Source organism: Passer domesticus, chromosome 11 (assembly GCF_036417665.1).
Source record: "Passer domesticus isolate bPasDom1 chromosome 11, bPasDom1.hap1, whole genome shotgun sequence".
Lineage (NCBI taxonomy): Eukaryota > Metazoa > Chordata > Aves > Passeriformes > Passeridae > Passer > Passer domesticus.
The window spans coordinates 9,448,707-9,466,416 of record NC_087484.1 but is presented as its reverse complement, the minus strand read 5'-3'; the positions used below and the strand labels follow the sequence as shown (position 1 = coordinate 9,466,416).

Below are 17,710 nucleotides of genomic sequence, written 5' to 3'. Positions count from 1 at the left end.
TCCCCCGGGAATCGCTCCCCAGGAATCGCCCCCCGGGAATCGCCCCCCGGGAATCGCCCCCCGGCATCGCCCCCCGCCCGCTGTACCTGCTCCTCCCGGCCGCTAGGAGGCGCGGTGCCGGAGGGGCGCTGCGCCGCTCCCCGGCGCGGGCGGCTGTGCGCTGGGCTGGGCGGAGCTGTTGCGCATGCGCGGGCCCGGCTGGGGGCGGTTCGTTCTGAGGGAGGCGGCCATGAACGCGTTCGGGGCTGCGGCACCGCTCCCGGGCTCCTCGGCCGCGGCGGGGGCCCGGCACGGCGGCGGCGAGAGCGTGGAGAAGATCGACATGTCCCTGGGTGAGGAGCGGCGCCGGGGCGGCCGCTGTAGGCGACAGGGCGGGGGGCTCGGGATAAACCAAGTGCTGGGGACGGGGGGGGGCGGAACGAACCAACGGGGGGCACCGGCGCGGGCGGAACCAACGATGGCGGGGGGTGGGGAGGGGAAAGGACGGGACCCTCCCACAGCGAGAGCGCAGGAGGGGCGGGGGTGGCGCCGGGGGCTGGGCACGGCGGCGATCCCGGCCGTGCCACCGGGACCAGCGGCGTCCGGGGTCGCGGTCCTTGGAGGGGAAGAGCCGGGACCCCTTTGTGTCGCGTGGTGGTGTGAGCCGGCCGCAGAGCGGGGCGCTTGCGGCCCAGTGAGGGCCTCAGTACTCGGGCCTCAGGCCTGGCGGCCTCGGGAGCGTGCCAGGGCCTCGCCTGGCGCTCGCAGCTGCAGGCATGGGTGAGGTTTGGTGGTCTCTCAGCTGGCCTGGGCGCTTTGTTCCCCTCAGGTTTGGAAGTCGGCTGGGGCAAGTCTCCCGTGTAACCTCCTTGCTGTGCAAGACCAGCCACGCCGGGCATGACGTCACCTCTCCCACGTAGTTTGCTGTGACAATCTGCCCCGTGTCCCCTGCCCTCCTGTGCAGGGTGTGGGTGTGTTAGGAAGTTGTACAGGCTCATTACAAACCTGCAGAGCTGTGTCTCTCCAGCGTGCGAGAAAGAGACATCCACGCTGTGGATACTTCAGGGAGGTATCTCAGAGGAGCTCTGTTCTCGTGCTGTGTACTGAGTCCCCTTAACAGTCAGGGGCAGTTTGGTGTGTTCATGGGCTGCAGTTTACTTTTATTAGGACAAAAAAAAATTAATTTGTTTTGTACGTTCCAGTACTGCTTTGTGATACTACCAGGGCATGATAGATTGGTGCTATTGGGAGACTTTATTCAAAAAGCAAAAGATTCATAGTGTGAACTGAAATTATTAATAGTGGACTTGGTCTCTTCGTGGGCCTCCATAAAATAAGAGGATATGTACAATTTTTCCTGCTGTAAATAATTCAGTGGAGTTCTTTGGGCAGTGGAGATAACTTGTGAGATGATGTTTAGAGTTTGTTTGAATGTAGAGTGGTGCTACAGCATTCATAGAAAGCTAAATCTGTTTTTACCATTGCACACAATCTTTGTTTTCAGGGTTGCTGATAGAGTTATTGATCCTGGCTTGTTGTATTTTCAGATATTCTAATGTTTCCTGGCTGAGCTAACCTGTCAGTCAGTCATTGCTGCATGTCCTGGCCATTAACTAATAGCAGACTGCAGAGGACTGCTGCAGTGTCATGAGGATGTTGTTTTAAAGGAGGATGTGTTGTGAAGTGGGTGCTTCTTTGGGTGCACTTTGAGAACCCTGTCACCCCAGCTGCTGTCCCCAGGTGAAAGCTCTGTGTCAGGTGTAACCAAAGGGAAGATGCAGTCCCACATCTAGTGTGGTATCAAAGAAACTGGCATGACCCTAATCTAGGAAGCCTTAAGATTGAGATCATGATGTTGAGTAAATTCTCATAGAGTAATAAAGATTAAACATGTTTTGGTTGTGTTGTGTGCAGCTGAGCTTCCAGTTGGATACTGCTCCCAGATAACTCTGCTGTTCTAGCTGTAGTTGTGGTCTCTGATCTCATGCAAGATAGAAAACTGCTTCAGTGTGGCTCCTCTGACAAATGCATGAAGTCCCAAATGTCCTTCATTTACCCAAATAAGAGAATAGCTGAAATTTAAAAAGTTGTAGCCTTGTGTGCAGCAACTTGAAAAAAATTGATTTAAGATGAAGCAGATGAACTGTGAAGCATGAATCCATGTTTGACGTGGCTTTGGTTTTCTTTGTATAAAAGGATAGTCTGGAATCCTTTTTCCAGGGACAGCCCCTTTGGTAAAGAAGGTTGTGTAGATTTCAGACCCTGAGTGACCTGTATCAGTATTCTTGTCCTAGTAGATTTTTACAGCAAAGTGAATTAATTTTCTCTTAGCTTTCTTTTGACAGGATGCAAACCATTGGGTAATAGTGTTGTGATTTTTGTTGTTTATGTTTTTACACAGTTTTCTCTGTTCTACCCCTTATGAGTCCATTGAACTCAGCCACAAACACAGTAACCCCATTTCCATCTTTCCTTGACTGAAAAAAGACTGTCCACTTATTTGGGGAGGCTCCCTGTTAAAACATAACATTTTTTATCAGTTGTGCTCTCCTGGTGAAGATGCAGTAAACACAGTTTGAGAGTTTCCTGTAAGGTGTTCTTGTGAACAAGCTGGCAGTCAGATAAAAGCTGCCACACCTCTTGCTTTACTCTTCTCTCCTGAGCTGGCTCCCAGGTCAGTGAAGGAAATCAAGCTGCTGTAGCATAATTTGCACTGGACAGATGTTGTTTGCTTTTTATCAGCTTGTTTCTTACACAGATTTTTGAACTGATTAATAACTTGTCTGGGATTGTTCCCCTGGACAGTAGATAAGGTGATTGCTTTGGATTGTAGATTCCTGGGGAGAGATGTCTTGCTTGCCTTTTTCCCCATAATTTCAGTCCTGGTGAACATCTGAAGGTAACTGATGGCTTGAGTTGTGTCTGTGGGATCTTTCTTAAGTAGCTTAGGATGAAAGAACTAAGGCTGGAATTGACATTTTATCTGGTCTCTGCAAAATCTGGGCATGAGATTGGGTTTTCATTTTCTTTAACCGTGTACAAAAACTAATGGAGTCATCCAGATTGAAATTTGATGCTGGGCTGAATGCTATGATCTTACATGTGTCTCACATTTTCTGGATGTATGGAACTGCTTCCCTTCTGCTGGGGCATTGTATTATAAAGTAACTTCTGTAAGATATAACAGGGACTGGATGTTTATAGTGGTAATGTTTCTGGAACCTTAACTTGTATGTGCTGCCTTTGCAGGATTGACTGGTCTGTCACCCGTGACTCCAGGCTGTTTGGGGGTTTTATTCAGTATGTCAAATTTTATACAGTATGCCAATGGTTTTTTTTTTCTTCTTGTAGATGATATAATCAAGCTGAACAAGAAAGAAGAGAGAAAGCAATATTCTCCCAAAATAAAAAGAGGGCTTCAGCAGAATCGAGCTCAACAGTTCAGTTCACAAGGCTCCAAGTGGGGAATGCAACAGCAGAAAGGTGAGTGTGCCACACACAGCACAGATTCCACATTATCTTTCTTGAGCTGAAAGGTAGAATAATGAAATGTGTGGATTGACATGGCCAGTTCACTTGTCTTTCAAATAGTGTATTTTGATTATAATTCAGGGCTATTTTAAATCTATTTATAATTGGTTTTGTTTCTGATTCAGTGTGAGAAAGTAATTGACTTGTTTAGCCACCAGGAAGCTTAGATGCTTGAAGGACTGTCCTTGACTCAAGGAAGAATTGGCTTGCTTTCTGATTCTTCACATTAATTTTAATTTTGGAAATTTTGATGATACCTTGCCCCTTGTCAGAGATAGACAGAAGTGCTTATGCCAAAGCCTTTGTATTGGGAGATGTGGAGGCCTTGCCAGAGCTCAGAGCTTTGTGCAAAAGAAAAGCATATTCATATTTGCTGGGTAGAATTCTCTTTACAGACCTCCCCAAAGTAGCTGTTACTATAGACTGTGATCCTGGCTCAGGAATATTTAGATGGATAGTGCACAGTGTGAGTTGGCTTTTCTTGTAAGAGCTTGAGATGCAGAGGAAGTACAGTGTCAGCCTTCTTAAGCCAGTGGAATACAAAAAGGAGTGAGGAGAGGAAGAGTGCACAATAACAGCTTTGCTGTAGGTTCCCCTGAGTAATTCATGTTTTTTTGATAAACAGGAGAAGTTTTAAAATTATTCCCAGGCTTTACTTCAGTACATGGATAGCTCCTGCTTGAAGTGCAGACTGGTTTTGCTTGCAATTAGTTTTGAAAAGTATCTATTTAGTACAGGATGATCAAAATGTGGAAGAATACTGTCTGATAAGAAAGCTTACCACCATGAGCTAATTAGGTGTTTAGGTTAATACATGCAATTTCTTGTTTAGTAGCATTCCTTTAAAACAAAGACACATCTGTCTGGTGTACTCACAGTGATCCCTGTCTTACCTTTGTCTTGCTTAGTGTTTGTTGTAGCAGCAGCTCCTCCTTTGTGTTTTAGACACAAATGTCTTTAAGGATCAGTGGAATGTTGTGTTACTCAGGGGAGTTTTGGTTTTTGTGCAGGCCACACAACTGTGTTACTTGTACATCTCCAATAAATTGGTGACAGGGCTGGAGAAGAATTTACATCTCTCAGCCCAAGTGTGAGGATATTTGTGTGGGTGAAGAGTAAGTGAATTGAAGTTGTAGATTATCAAACATGTAAGCTCTGTTTATAACTGCAGTTATCAAGTGCAATTGTTTATCATCAGAAGACCACGAAAGAAACAAGTATTAGGGTTTAGAATTTTAGGAGAAGCTTGATCTGCAAACTTGAAACTCATATTACTGCTGTCGTAGGCAGATACTTTTCTCTACTGGAATCTCACCAGATTCTCTGCCTATGTTCTGGGAAAAAGCAAACAATTTCTTTGCAAAATTGCCAGATGCATGACATCTTGAAACATTGAATAGTTTCAGCTGCTTCCCGCTGTATAGCTTGGCACATTTTCTCGCAGTGAAAACAAATCTCTTCTATTGTTTTTAAGCAGAAGGAGTCATTAAATAGTTCTTGTGAGCATTCTAGTTATTAGTAGCTTAGCAGTAGATTTATTGCTACTCTGTTGCTATTGAAGTTACTCTGATAAGTAGCAAAGCCTCTGTGGACAACTGCAGAAACCACAAATGATCAAGTGTTCAGTTCCTTGTGGTTTTAGAAGGGGCTACCAAACTTTCTGGAAAGAAGCGAGGAACTTGAGCTGGATTCTTTTCATCTTTTTGGGTTAAAAGCAGAGAGATGAGCATTGTTCATTTGAATAAAAGTTGTCCTTGGTGATACACAGAATGCAACTGCACAAAGCCCTGTGCAGCCTGAGCTAACTTGGAGGTTTTAATTATTTGAGCAGAGGTTGTTTTATAGAGCTTGTGAGGTCCCTTTCAGCCTAAGCAACCCTGTTTCTCAGCTTTTCTCTTGGAAAAGAAGAGCATTTGCCAACCAGCCACAAAATGTGTGCACACAGCAATTCTCCATGGCAGATTGATCTGAGCTGGATTCTGACCAGTGGCTTACCTCATGTCATGGTTCCTGTCTCGTGAGAAAGCACAGATTTATTGTCAATGCTTTTAAGTCAGATATGTTAAAACTAAATGTGTCTGTTGCTGGAGAGCTGACTCCTGAGTCTGAAATTTGTTTAGCAGTCTGAGGTTCTAGAGGCAAGGGTGCTTGGGGACAAAATTGAAGCATGGTTGTATTCACAGCATGAAGCTAAATGACTCCAGACTGGGTTAATCAAACCCTGGTAACTGGAGATACTACAGACCTCAGACTTAGTAAAAGCCCTTTATATTCAAAAGCTGTTTTCAGTCCTCAGTTTGGCTGCAATGCCATGCAGACTTCTAATTGAAAACACTTCAAATGTGATATAATTCATGTGCTGTTTCATGTGCTTTTGTGGGTCAATTGCTATGTTCTTTCCTTCCAAGTCATATCTTGGGAACCACTGATTTAAATAAATAATCTTTGAAGCTGTTTTGGTTGGTTTTTTTTTCATTTTAAATTAAACTGGTAATTTGAAGTTTGCTGAATGGGTAGGAAGCTGAGGGACTCTGGTTTGGTTTATATTGTTCACTACATGATGAAGTTCCATTTCAGAGTATTTTGGTAGTTTTCTGTGCTAGAAGACTCTTAAGTTCTCCCTGCAGACATGTCAAAGAAGAAATTTTCAGCAGAAATTAGTGCAATGAACTAGAGTAAAACTGTGCTCTGTATGAGAAGAAGATGATTGCTGTGCTGGGGCTTGGGCCAGACCTGCTAAGCTGAGTGACCAAATTGCCTTCAAGTGTAGTGGTGGCCTCTGCTCTAAGGCTGGAAGTGTGCAGCCAAATAACTTGTGCTGCCTGCAAGGCATCTTAAAGCATTGATCTTTTCTTTCAGGAAGGATTGTTGAGCTCTCTGTGCTCGTTGCAGGTTATGGTAAGAACCGTTTGGCGCGCAGAAAGAAGATAGCAGGGAAGAAACGTTCTTATGGAGTCATAACTGGCCTGGCAGCCAAGAAAGCTGTGGGTTCACACAAAGGAGTCAGTCCTCTGAACAGACAGCCACTGAGTGAGAAGGTAATTAATTACTGCAACCCTGGTGATTTGTGTCAGAACAGGTTAAATAAAATGAAACCCGAGTGCTTCAGAGCAGTGCTACTGAAATATAAAATGGAGACAAATTGTAAATCTTTTATCAAATTGGGAATGTGTTAGCTGAGATCTTGTTTGTTTTGAGTGGGCTGGATAATGGCTAGGTGTGAAAATAGTTTCTAACACTTAATTGGGTTGCAAGTCATGGGAGTTGAAGTACAGAAGTATGTTCTGTGCGAGTATGGAGGGAGTTACTGCATTTTTACAAGGAAAATTGGTTTCTTGCAGACCAATGGTTCAGCCAACCTGCAGGTGCTAAGCATGTGCTGTTAGAAAATTGCAAGTTTTTGCAGAATACTGAACTCCATCAATAGGCTCCCTTCTCTGCACTGCTCCAGTGCCTTGTTGCCTGCTTCATCTCATTCAGTATTGTAGAATGGGGTTTGCCTTTGGATTTCTGAAGAAGACTGATTTTAAGACTTGTGCAGCATGGATTTTTGTCGGTTTAGGGAGATATGGTAATGAAAAAATAACTGCTAAGGTATATTGCTTTTTGTTTTCTCCTGAGCATGTGGAGAATATAGAATTCATGAAACTGTAGAAGGTGTTTTCAAATTGCACTAGATTGTGAAAGATAGGCAAAGCCAAGTGTATTCTAATCACAGTTTGTAAATGGAAACTGAAATGTTGGTGTGTGTACAGCAAACATTATGCTGAATATGTTTGTTGTTTTTTAAGAATGCACAGCGGAATTACCCGGTCTTGAAAAGGAAAACAAACCTGCAGAGACAATCTGAAATGCAGAGAAAACAAGCTCCTGCCCTCAGGAGGCCTGCCCTGCTAAACAGGAGGTAAATTACCAAGCCTGCTTTCTGAACACTACTTGGCAATTTGCCATAGTGAATCTTGTTTGACAGGACTGAGGCTAAGAGAAGACAGTAGGTACTGGCAGTAGCAATATGGTCAAAACCACCTTGTGTGTGAAGTTGTACAAATCTGGAAGCCAAAAATGTGACAAACACGGTCTCAAGACAAAGCCAGATGTTTGTTATGATGTAGAGCACTCAGGAGTGCCTCTATTTTTGAGCACCTGGTATTCTGCCTTCAGTTAAATCACAGGCAGCCTATATTTGAGCAACCTGATCTTGTGGAAGGTGCCCCTGCCCCTGACAGGGGGGTTGAATCTAGGGGTTCTTTAAGGTTCCTTCCAGCCCAAAGCATTCTGTGTTTTATGATTCTGTATGGAAATGGCCATTGTAGATTTTGATAGCTCAGAAGTGTTAGCCATGGTTTAGTGAACTTTCTAAATGCCTTTGTGGAAGCTGGTGCCATCTGCAGCTTCAGGAAAGCCATTGCATGTTTTATTTGTGCTGCAATTAACAGCTGTTATAAACTGCAACTGAAATGGTCTCCATGATAAAAGGTTTCGCTCTGTGTTTATATCCTGAAAACTGTAAACAAACTTTCTTTATACATACTGATTTTAATTTTTTTTCCATCTAACCAACAATGTTGAAAGTGCTGGAGGATACTGATCAAAGTGAAAAGCAGAATTAATGACCATATTGTCCTGTGATGTATGAACATTAGGCTTCTATGTACCAACAGTGATCTCTCCATTTATGAGTAATGTGTTTCATTCCTAGTGAATGAGGAGCTTCCCAGCTGAAGCATTCAGCCTCAAAGAGGCAGCACTACAGATGTCCTTATGGATGTTTTGGACACTTTTTTGACTTTCATAGTAGTGTCTCTAAGATGTTCCCTGTGGAGCCTTTTATAACTATATTTTTTAATAAATCTTACAGAAATAACATGCCATCTACGTTTGTCAGAATTGGAAACAAACTAAATCAGCAGAAAGACACTCGTCAAGCAACTTTCCTGTTTAGAAGGGGCCTGAAGGTAAATACAAATTTTGAAAAGAACAAGGCAGTTGGGCTATAGATTTTAAGCTAACCTGTAACACTGATATTATTGAATCAACTTCAAATATCAGATCTGAGTAGAAACTTCAGGTGCACTGGGAAATAGCCATAGGTTCTTCTGGGGAAGTGGACTCATTCTCTTTACTTACTATAATCCATTGAGTCTTGCTTCACATTCCAACGTAATTGAGCAGTTCTGAGGGGCATGAAACTTCTCAGTGTTTGAGGTTAGTTGCAAGGTATTAATTTTTCCTTCTTTTAAAAGTTAATGTTATAAAGCTCTGTCCAGCTTTTAGAAGTTGCTTTCAGGTGAATAATAGAGCAGAAACACATTTTAGAATCTGATTATGGTTTGGTTTGCCTTTTTAGTTATTTTGGGGTTATTTATTTGAGTTATTTTAGTTACTTAAGGATTTTTTAGTTATTTTTAGTAGGATGGAGAGATCAGAGAGTGCACATTGAATGAAAAGTGATGGGTTTGGTTTTATTTGTGCCCTCATTCTACATCTGCCATCATTGTGACTATAAGTAGCTGTTCACTTCCTTCCAGATGGTTTGCAAAATTACAGACAGGATCAGGAACTAGACAGACTTTTCTTGCTAGTGTAGTAATATTTTGATGTATCTTAGGCTGACGTAGTCCTCCAAAATGTTGCCATTGCTCTGTTGGCAGTTTTGTTTAACTCATTTTGTGTTCCTAAAGTAATTTCATTGCAATGTCTTATGAAATTAATAGGACTCTTATCTTTGAAGTCCCTCTGAAGGTACAAACCTGTTTGTGCACAGTGTACAAACAGCTTTAAACTTCTGGTTTTGAACTTCTGTATTTCCAGCTGCTACAATAGGAATCGAAACAATATTCAAATCTGGTGTCTGTACTGATGTGTTTTCAGGTGCAGGCCCAAGTGCAGTCAACAGATGATCTTGATAATCAGACAGGAAAGAGAACTCGCCAGTAAGTATCTAATTTGGAAATCTTCAGCTTTGGAGCACATAAGATTCTCATTTTAGCTCAGACTTCCTGGATATGATAATAGAAGGGGGGTGGATTTTTTTCACCTCTAGGCATATCAACTAAAGTGACAGTGATCCTCCCCCTATTCTCAGTTATTTCCTGAATTATCTTCTAATTTAACCAGGAGGAGTTGGTTTGCATAAGACATTTGCAGGAATGAGGGGGAAGATGGTAAGAAGATCAGGCTAATCTCTAGTCCTCATGAATACTGCAGAGACTAGAAAAAAATTCAAATGTCAGTGTTACCCTGAGCTCTTGTTGTAATTCTCATTTTATTTAATATGCCTATAAGCCTGTGAAGCAGTTCAGAAATTAAAAAGGCAGAGTCCAATGAGGCTGCTGGGCTCTTCCTCCATATACTCTTCCCATACCATTCTGTGCCTGCTGGGCTCTTTGCAGGGTATTTCTTGGGAACACAAAAGGCTGAGGAAAGCAGCAGGTGCTACAGAATGTGTCTGTCAGCTCTTGAATTTGCTGTGTGGGCCATTTTGGCCCTATGTGTGGCAAGAAAACTGAATGTTTTAAAGAAGTGAGTTCTTGAGTCAGTGCTGTAGCTCTGGTGCACCTCAACAGTGTGTGATTTAGTGCTCTCCTGAATAGGTGTAAGTAATGTAAAAGGTACAAGAATGGATAGCCAAGTGTGTCAATAGCATGTGAAATTGTACTGGCCAACATTCTGAAAGCTTGCACATTCTTTGGTGGCCAATATCTTGAACATACCTTTAAAGATACCCTGACAGAAATCTCTGCACAATTTTTGTAAGTGATTTTTGTGTTTTCAAACTAGGTGGCGAACTTCTACCACAAGTGGAGGGATCCTGACTGTGTCTATTGACAATCCAGGAGCAATCATAAGCCCAGTGTGAGTTTTCATTTAAGTTCTGAAATGTTCTGAACATAAATGAAATTGCTGCTTTGAACCATGTAATGCATTCCTTGCAGGTAATGTTTTAGGCGACCTCAAAGTCATAGCTTCTTGTGAAGGCTTCTAAGTCTGGCCCCTTTCTGAATGTTTCTGAGCAGTGTTTGAATAATATCACAGCTGGATCTCACGTGTCAGCTCCCACTTAGGAGCTTGATGTGGTGTATAGAGTGGATGAATAGATTTTCACTTTGTCCCTTCCAAATCAGGCCATGTCACAGCTGTTTCCCACCTCTGAGTGGAAATGAATGAGCACCTGCTTGATGAGTGATGGTAACAGTTACTCCCTGATTCATAAAAATACTGCTGGACTTGTACTTAAAGAGAGCATTGCTGTATTTGTGTTAGGGAGGTTGATGGTACTGTTGTTTATAGGTGGTATATTTTAAAAATGTCTTGATTAGCATTTCCTTGGTAGCATTATCAGTATGGAAGACTGTACCAAATTTATTTTTTGTATTTATATGATAAATTAACCACAAATTACACATTTGTCAATAAAATTGCAGATGAAAAATAAGTTGATTTCCTGCTGGGACTCTGTGTCTGATAACCATAACAAATGGTCCCTTTTTTAGTTTTGCCTGACTTACCTTCTTGAATTTTTGCCCTCCAGCTTTTCAGCCGGCCTGGTCAAATGATTTGATGAAAAATTCATACCTGTATCAGCATTAAGGCTTTCTTGCATAAAATACATGTTCATCGTGTCCTTTGTAACATTCTTCTTTCACAGCTCCCAGAAATTACGATTAACTCGTAGTCCTGTGCCACCATTTCTGATGAAGAGGGACCAAACTGAAGAGAAGAAGATTCCAAAAGGGGTTCCATTGCAGTTTGATATAAATAGTGTTGGAAAACAGGTAAATGCAATTTTCCTCTCATAACTGTGGAAGTAGTTTCAAGACCAATAAAAGCCAGTGAGGCACTTTGCTCCTAGACTCCCAAGTGACAGAGAGAGAGAACTAGTGACTACTTCTTGTTTCCACTTCCAGTCTTTCCGCTAACTTGCTGTGAAATTTCAAGCAAGTAGCTAAACTCACTGTTCCTGTTCTTCTAGTTCATGCCTTGCATGCCCACATGATTTAAATAGATTTAAAATATTGAATATTTCTAAAAGGCTTCTGGTATTCCTGCTGTGCTTGCATCAGCAACTGTGAATAATTCAGGGATGAGCTGCTTTCAACTGTGACCTGCCTGGAGCCCTGGCAGCCAAATTTATAAGGCAACTTCTGCTGTCCATCTAGGAAAAAAAATTAAATGTGAGCATGTAAAGGCTTGAAAGATGAGCAATTTTTCACAAGTTTCATGAAGACAGGTGATTTGGTGCAGCAATTCTAATGCTGTCACTGAAGGAATTCTTACAGGGTGACAGAGTTAGACACTGTTCTTGTAATCAGCTCCTTAGTGCAGTTGTAGAAATCTGCATGGAGTCAAGGCATTGATCTGCATTTGTTCCATCCAGGAATAAGAACTATGTCAGAAAGTCTACTACTGTAGTGTAAAATTGATTGAACTTCTGGATTAGACTCCAGGTTGCTGCCTTAGCTGAGTGAACTGGAAAGCAACCTGCATTAAAATAGTGAAAATGTTGCATTTGTTGAAGTTGCAGAGAATCTATGTGGGGCAATGTGTACTGGAAGTTCTGGTTTTCAGTCTGTCTGTCCTCAGTTTAACTTAACAATATTTTGAGTAGGCTTTGAGTATTGACATTATATACCATGTGTTCTTAATTAATTCTGAAAATGCAATCTGATTTTTAAACGGTGTAGGAAGTGACAAAAAAATCCAAGTGAGGCAACTAAGGAGTCAAGTGATGATACAGACTGAAGAAAAAACTTTGATTAAATTAATCCAACACCTTTAAAGTTTTGGTTAAATTACTTTCTTTTTCAGACAGGGATGACGTTGAACGAGCGATTTGGGATCCTGAAGGAGCAGAGGACAGCACTGTCTCAGAACAAAGGAAGCCGTTTTGTAACAGTGGGCTAACCTCGCAGATGGACTTGGGCACTGAGCCCACCTGCCTAAGCCCCTGACATAAAAGTGGGCAGAAGAATACAGCATATGTCACTAGAATTCTCCAGACATCTTGCTAAGATGGTGGCAGTGCTATCTCTCTTTATTACTTTTACTTGGAATGGTAAACGACTTAATGCCCTGAGGGAGAAAAAGTGGAAATTGAACCGACTAGTGGCACCATCACCTGGTTGGAAAAGATTCTGTTGCCCAGCTGAGTTCTTTGACCCCTCTGTTATGGTAAAGATTGTTTAAGTGTTTAATTACAAACCCCATTTTAGGGTTTTTTAGGGACTGCCTTTGAGCTCTGTTTCAGAGACCAGTTTAGCACAGAGCCTCAGTCCGTGGATACTTTGGTAGCGATGTAGCGGCATTTTTCATGGGAGCATTGGTTCTGTACTTCTTTGTGCTTTTAAAGTTCCATTCTTTTTCCTTTCTTGAAAACTGTTTTGCATCCTCACATTCACAAATAAAGCTGTTAGCTGAGACCCAAAACTTGTAACTGGGATGGAGACTATTCTACTCTTATCCTTAAAAGTGGTCCAGATCATATACCATATTGGAGGAATACTGCACAGGCAGTGTGAGAGTCCTTTGTATTCCAAATAGCTCAGCTTCATCATCCTCCTCTGTAAATGGAGTTCATCAGTCTCTTTTTCTTCTGAAACTTCACATTTCTTTTTGAAAGGTTTTTCAGAAACTTAATGCAATAACTTCATGGTTTGGAATAACTTGATAGGAAAAAATATAGCCTTCCTTCACAAGGAAGTCAGCAGTATGGTAGAGTTTCTTGCCCTCCCAGATACAGGATTCTCATCCTGCATACCTTGCCCCTAGAGGGTTTTCTCTAACTCTTAAAAATAGCTGGAGGCAAGGAATCTTGTGGCACTTGTTTGTTTATACCAAAGAGAGGCAAGATGTGAAGCTGATCCACAGTGGTCAGACATCTGGAAATTGTTTGAAACTGAGGAACATTTCTGGAGGAAAGCCCTCACTTTGCCAGCACGTGTAAGGCATTAGGCAGGAACATGTAGCCACCTGCTTTAAGCATAGCTGTGTGCATCAGAATCTGCAGGACAATAACAACTGGGGTATCCTCAATCTATATTTATATAATCCCTGAAACTGAGGCACCTCTTCAGAATTGCTTCCAGACCAGGCATTGATGATCTTGGCACTGCTCTTTGGTGTGGAGGGTTAGGTACAGTCAGGTACAAGAGTGGCTGCCTTGCTGCATCCAGGCATGTTTATGGTGTTTGAAGCAGGTTTAACTCCTTTTCACATTCTTGAAGAATTTATATTTGACAGAGTTGGTTTCCTTGCATTTTTATCAAATTCCGAGTTAACTAGCATATACTGGCAACTTCAGCCTTGAAGAGCACTTGACAACAGAGGGGCTTTTTTTTTTTGGTATTGTTTTGAAGTCAGAGTGCACTCTGACTATTTAGCATCAGTGCACTCTGATGCTAAATAGGACATAAACCCTTATTTTTAATGTTGAAAAATATACCTTAGCAGAGGCAAACTAAATGTAATGGTGTTAAGGTTTCTTTCTCAATTACTAGGAGGATTTTTTTTAAATAAATGTCCCACTGTTAGAATTTGAGTAGGTAAAGAGTAGTCAGTCATCCTGTTTCAGTGTATACGTTTTCCATGTGCCAGGATGCAACAAAAAAATTCTTTTGCATCAGCCTAGATGCAAAACATTGATGCAGTGCATCAAAAGTGCTAGTTTGTATTTAATGAGAAGATGCTTTACACTGTACTTTTTGGTATTTTTCGGAGAAGTTATTACATTTGATCTATTCTGAAGCTGTTAATTTTTTTTTTAATAAAAAGTTACAGGTTTCATATTGTCTTGTTCCTGTTATAACCACCTGGGCAATATACTGGTGATGTGAATTTTCTGATAGCCTGCAAGGGGTTCTTACTGATCGAATTCTTATTAAATATTCTGAAGAACACAGCAGAAAGCAACGTAACTTAAAAGAGGGTTCACACTCCTTGCCCAGCTGAATACTCTGACAAGGGAGCACTTCTTGGAGTGGCACTGTAGAGGCTCACTTGCATTTGAATGTCTCAGCTACTAATTAATATTTCAGTAGCGCTTCCTAATTCAGTGACTCGGTGTGGTGAGAGCAGCAGATGTGTCATGGCAAGCAGCGACTTTGCTGTGACATGTCTTGATAGCGAGAATCGCTGTCATCAACACCTTGTGCCGCACCAGCAGCCCGAGCGCTCCCTGCCCGCGTGGGTGCTGTGCCAGCAGGAGGCACAGCCGTGTTAATGGTCAGTGCACGACAAAACACTGCCTGTAAATATGTTTGATAAGGTGTTAAATATTGTCATTGTCTCGCTACTTGATTATTGACTGTTCGTTCTTCCTTATCAGCTCACACGTGCTGGCTGCAGCATCAGGTGGGTTCAGTGGAAGCAGCAGGGCACGATGGCATTTACTAACATGTAGCAAAGGGTGTGGCCTTCTAATGTAATCAATCCTTAAGTTAAAAAGCGTGATGTAGTTGTTAGATTTCCCACTCAGCGGAGATCTGTGCGCTCTGCCCTTGTTTGCTGCTGGAACGGGCCCGACACCCAGCAGCTGTGAGCGATGCTCAGCCAGAAACCATCCTGTGACATCCCACGTTGGCGGGAAAACTATAATTTTAACAGCTCCAGCAGGTGTCCAGGTGGGGCGGCGATCCCTTGCACGCCGGCCGGGCCGGGCCGGGCCGGGCCGAGGCGGGCGGGAGGGCGCGGCCCCGAGGCGAGGCTGGCCCGGCCCGGCCCGGCTCGGCTCGCACGGACGCGGTGCCCGCGCGGTCCCGGGCCCGCCGGGCGGCGGCCGCGCATGCGCCCCTGCCGCGCGCTCTGGCATGCGCTGTCCGGCCGGGCTGTGGCGGGGAAATGGCGGCGCCGGAGGGCGGCTCTGCCGCGATGCCCGCGGCTTGTCCCGCTCCGCCTGGTCCCTCGGCTCCCGGCTCCTGGAGCCGCTCCTTGGACCGAGCCCTGGAAGAAGCGGCGGTCAGCGGGACTCTCAGTTTGAGCGGCAGGAAGCTCCGGGACTATCCGCGGGCCAGCGCCGCCAACCACGATCTCAGCGACACCACCCAGGCTGGTGAGGGACGGGGCGAGGCAGCGGGGAGTGGGAGCGGGGGTCTGGGCGTCCTGGCTGCCCTAGCGGCCCCTCGCTCCGGACTGAGTCTGAGGTGACCAACTTGCTGTCTCTTCGATAAATTGAAGCTGGTTTCGCCTCTTCCCTTCGCTCTCCGCCCTTCCTCTCCTCGGCTCTCGAGGCAGGATGGAGGAGCTGTGGCAGGGTTCTTCCTTCGCCCGTCTGATGAGATCTCTCCCGTTTGTAGGGGTTTTCTTCTTTGTCATCTCTGCTGTAAAATGTTTCCCTTATGGGGAGGTGTTTTAAAGGGCGTTGTGAGGTTTTCCTCAGAATTGCTGCTCGCTGCTGTGGTTTTAGCTGGTGTTCTTCTGGCTCTGATACATCTATGTGTGAATGTGTGTGTATATACACATACGTGTGCACCCTCACAATCTCTCATCTTGTCCTGCTGACACGGGAAACCAACTTTCCAGGAAGGGCTGTCAGGTGTGTGTATGCTAAAGAAACTGGTTTTTATAAGCTCTTATGCTTGTATTACTGTAATTTTCAACAGCCATAAGAAGATATGAAAGATACCATGAATATAATCACAGCCTTTTCTTTTTTTTTCTCCTGTATAACATGGATTTAAGGATATTTAAGATTGTTAATTACTTTACAAGGTACAGTAAGCATTAGGGCTTTTGTTCTCTCTATTCCTTAAATGTATTCATGAGAATAGACTTAAAAATGTATGCTTTGACTGTAAGTACCTTGATCACAAGTGAAAACACATCTGTGTTTGCATATTACTGTAGTGACTAGAGAGGTGAGACTTGGGAAATGAGAGTTTGTGCAGATGTAGAAATCTTCTTAATACATGATGTAGGTCAGATTTAGTTTATTTTGTTTGTGCAGTTGTAGAATTGAAGTCAAAGTAACTTTAAAAGGTGTCAGCATACCATCTGTTTGAAGCTTTGAAATCTAAACTTTTTAGTGTTGTTGTAGCTTGAAAGCTTAGAAGTAAGCTTCCAGTATCACTTTTTTCAAGTTGCCATGTTTGTTTGTAAGAGTGCTGATTGCACTGTCGTTAAGTAATTCAAAATGGAAGCTTCTTTAAAATTGTCTTGGCTTCATACTCTGTCCTGTCACATCCTACTTATGCAAAAATCTGTCACTGACAAAAGAAACACTCATGAAAAGTCAAGCAAACCTTGAAGCAACACTGGTTTGCTTGTCTTGAACACATCTACACAGAGAAAACAGTTCTTGTTGGGATATAAAATTTTGGGGTGTTTTTTGTTTCTTTTGTGCAAGTGCAGTTGCACAATGAATGTGTAGTGGATTAATGTGTAAGCATAGGCAGCATACACATTTGTGAGGGGTTTGGGCTTTTTGTTTATAACACTATTCATTTACTGTACTCTTAAACAATTTGTGGGAATTCTTGTTCCCACCAAGGTTCCCATCTATTGTGCTGAATATTTGCATTGTAGTTGTTCAAGAGGCATTAAATGCTAATAAGCAGCAGTGCATGCCATACACTTTTGTGCATTTATCATTACAATGAACCTCAGAAAAAAGCTAGAACTGTTCTTAAGTTGTAAAAGGCAAAGCTTATTGACTGTGTGTGGGGACACACATTCTGTTTAAATTCTCTGTTTTGAAGGCTGCTGTGAATAACTTCATCTTGTGCCTTTTTTTGTTTAGCGTGGTCTGTTCTGTGACTTGTTTTTGTTTTTAGTAACTCTGGGCACAGTGTTGTTAATGGGAGGAGACTTAAAATTCTTTTGTATGGGACTAGCCACAAATAATATGATACAATGTATTTGTGTGTTAGGTGTTATAAACACTTAAAGTAAACACTTTAAACACCCCACACGGTAGACTCCCAGCAGCCTTCCTACATGCTGTGCCGCATACTCCAAGCACATGAGGTGCTGGGTGTCTGTGTTTCATAAAAATGACTGGAATTGCTCCCAAATTACAAATTAGTAACAAAACTGAAGATGAAACAACGATGTGCAAACCTTCCTGCTCACGTGCCTGGATAGACACCTCTGTGGTGTGAATCATGTACTGATGCAGCTCATTCCCATTCTTGTAGCAATAAAAGTAACTGCGTGTCAGTGTAAACGCATGGGTGCTTACGAGGTGGGGATGAATCACATCCCTCAT

General features: G+C 42.9%; 3 protein-coding genes across 19 annotated transcripts in view; 2 read left to right on the top strand and 1 right to left on the bottom strand.

Annotated features, from left to right (window-relative positions):
- RUBCN (rubicon autophagy regulator) overlaps positions 1-216 on the bottom strand; it is a 29,413-nt gene extending 29,197 nt beyond the window's left edge. The window contains exon 1 of the mRNA XM_064385583.1: positions 87-216. The gene's annotated coding sequence lies outside the window, so the exon portion shown is untranslated. The remainder of the gene's footprint in view (positions 1-86) is intronic.
- Positions 185-14,292, top strand: FYTTD1 (forty-two-three domain containing 1). Of its 2 annotated transcripts, none has more exons than XM_064385585.1 (9): positions 185-332; positions 3,331-3,462; positions 6,403-6,548; positions 7,302-7,414; positions 8,369-8,465; positions 9,382-9,443; positions 10,291-10,365; positions 11,159-11,285; positions 12,319-14,292. In XM_064385585.1, the coding sequence occupies exons 1-9, from the start codon at positions 185-187 to the stop codon at positions 12,412-12,414; spliced, it is 996 nt and encodes a 331-aa protein (XP_064241655.1). In that variant the 3' UTR covers positions 12,415-14,292. The 2 variants fall into 2 exon arrangements, with proteins under 2 accessions (XP_064241655.1, XP_064241656.1); XM_064385586.1 differs by lacking the exon at positions 185-332 and adding an exon at positions 741-759.
- Positions 14,293-15,327: 1,035 nt separating this feature from the next.
- The window catches only part of LRCH3 (leucine rich repeats and calponin homology domain containing 3), a 59,841-nt gene continuing 57,458 nt past the window's right edge, over positions 15,328-17,710 (top strand). For all 16 annotated transcript variants that reach the window (XM_064385552.1, XM_064385561.1, XM_064385560.1 and 13 more), the window contains exon 1: positions 15,328-15,556. In XM_064385552.1, the coding sequence (XP_064241622.1) occupies positions 15,346-15,556 (211 nt within the window). In that variant the 5' untranslated portion in view covers positions 15,328-15,345. The remainder of the gene's footprint in view (positions 15,557-17,710) is intronic.

What these genes read in the sequence shown, in the direction of transcription:
- FYTTD1 (XM_064385585.1), top strand. Translation starts at nt 185, where the DNA reads ATGCGCGGGCCCGGCTGGGGGCGGTTCGTTCTGAGGGAGGCGGCCATG. An exon ending in GAAGATCGACATGTCCCTGG is followed by an intron (nt 333 to 3,330) that starts GTGAGGAGCGGC and finishes TTCTTCTTGTAG; the next exon opens with ATGATATAATCAAGCTGAAC. An exon ending in TAAATAGTGTTGGAAAACAG is followed by an intron (nt 11,286 to 12,318) that starts GTAAATGCAATT and finishes TTTCTTTTTCAG; the next exon opens with ACAGGGATGACGTTGAACGA.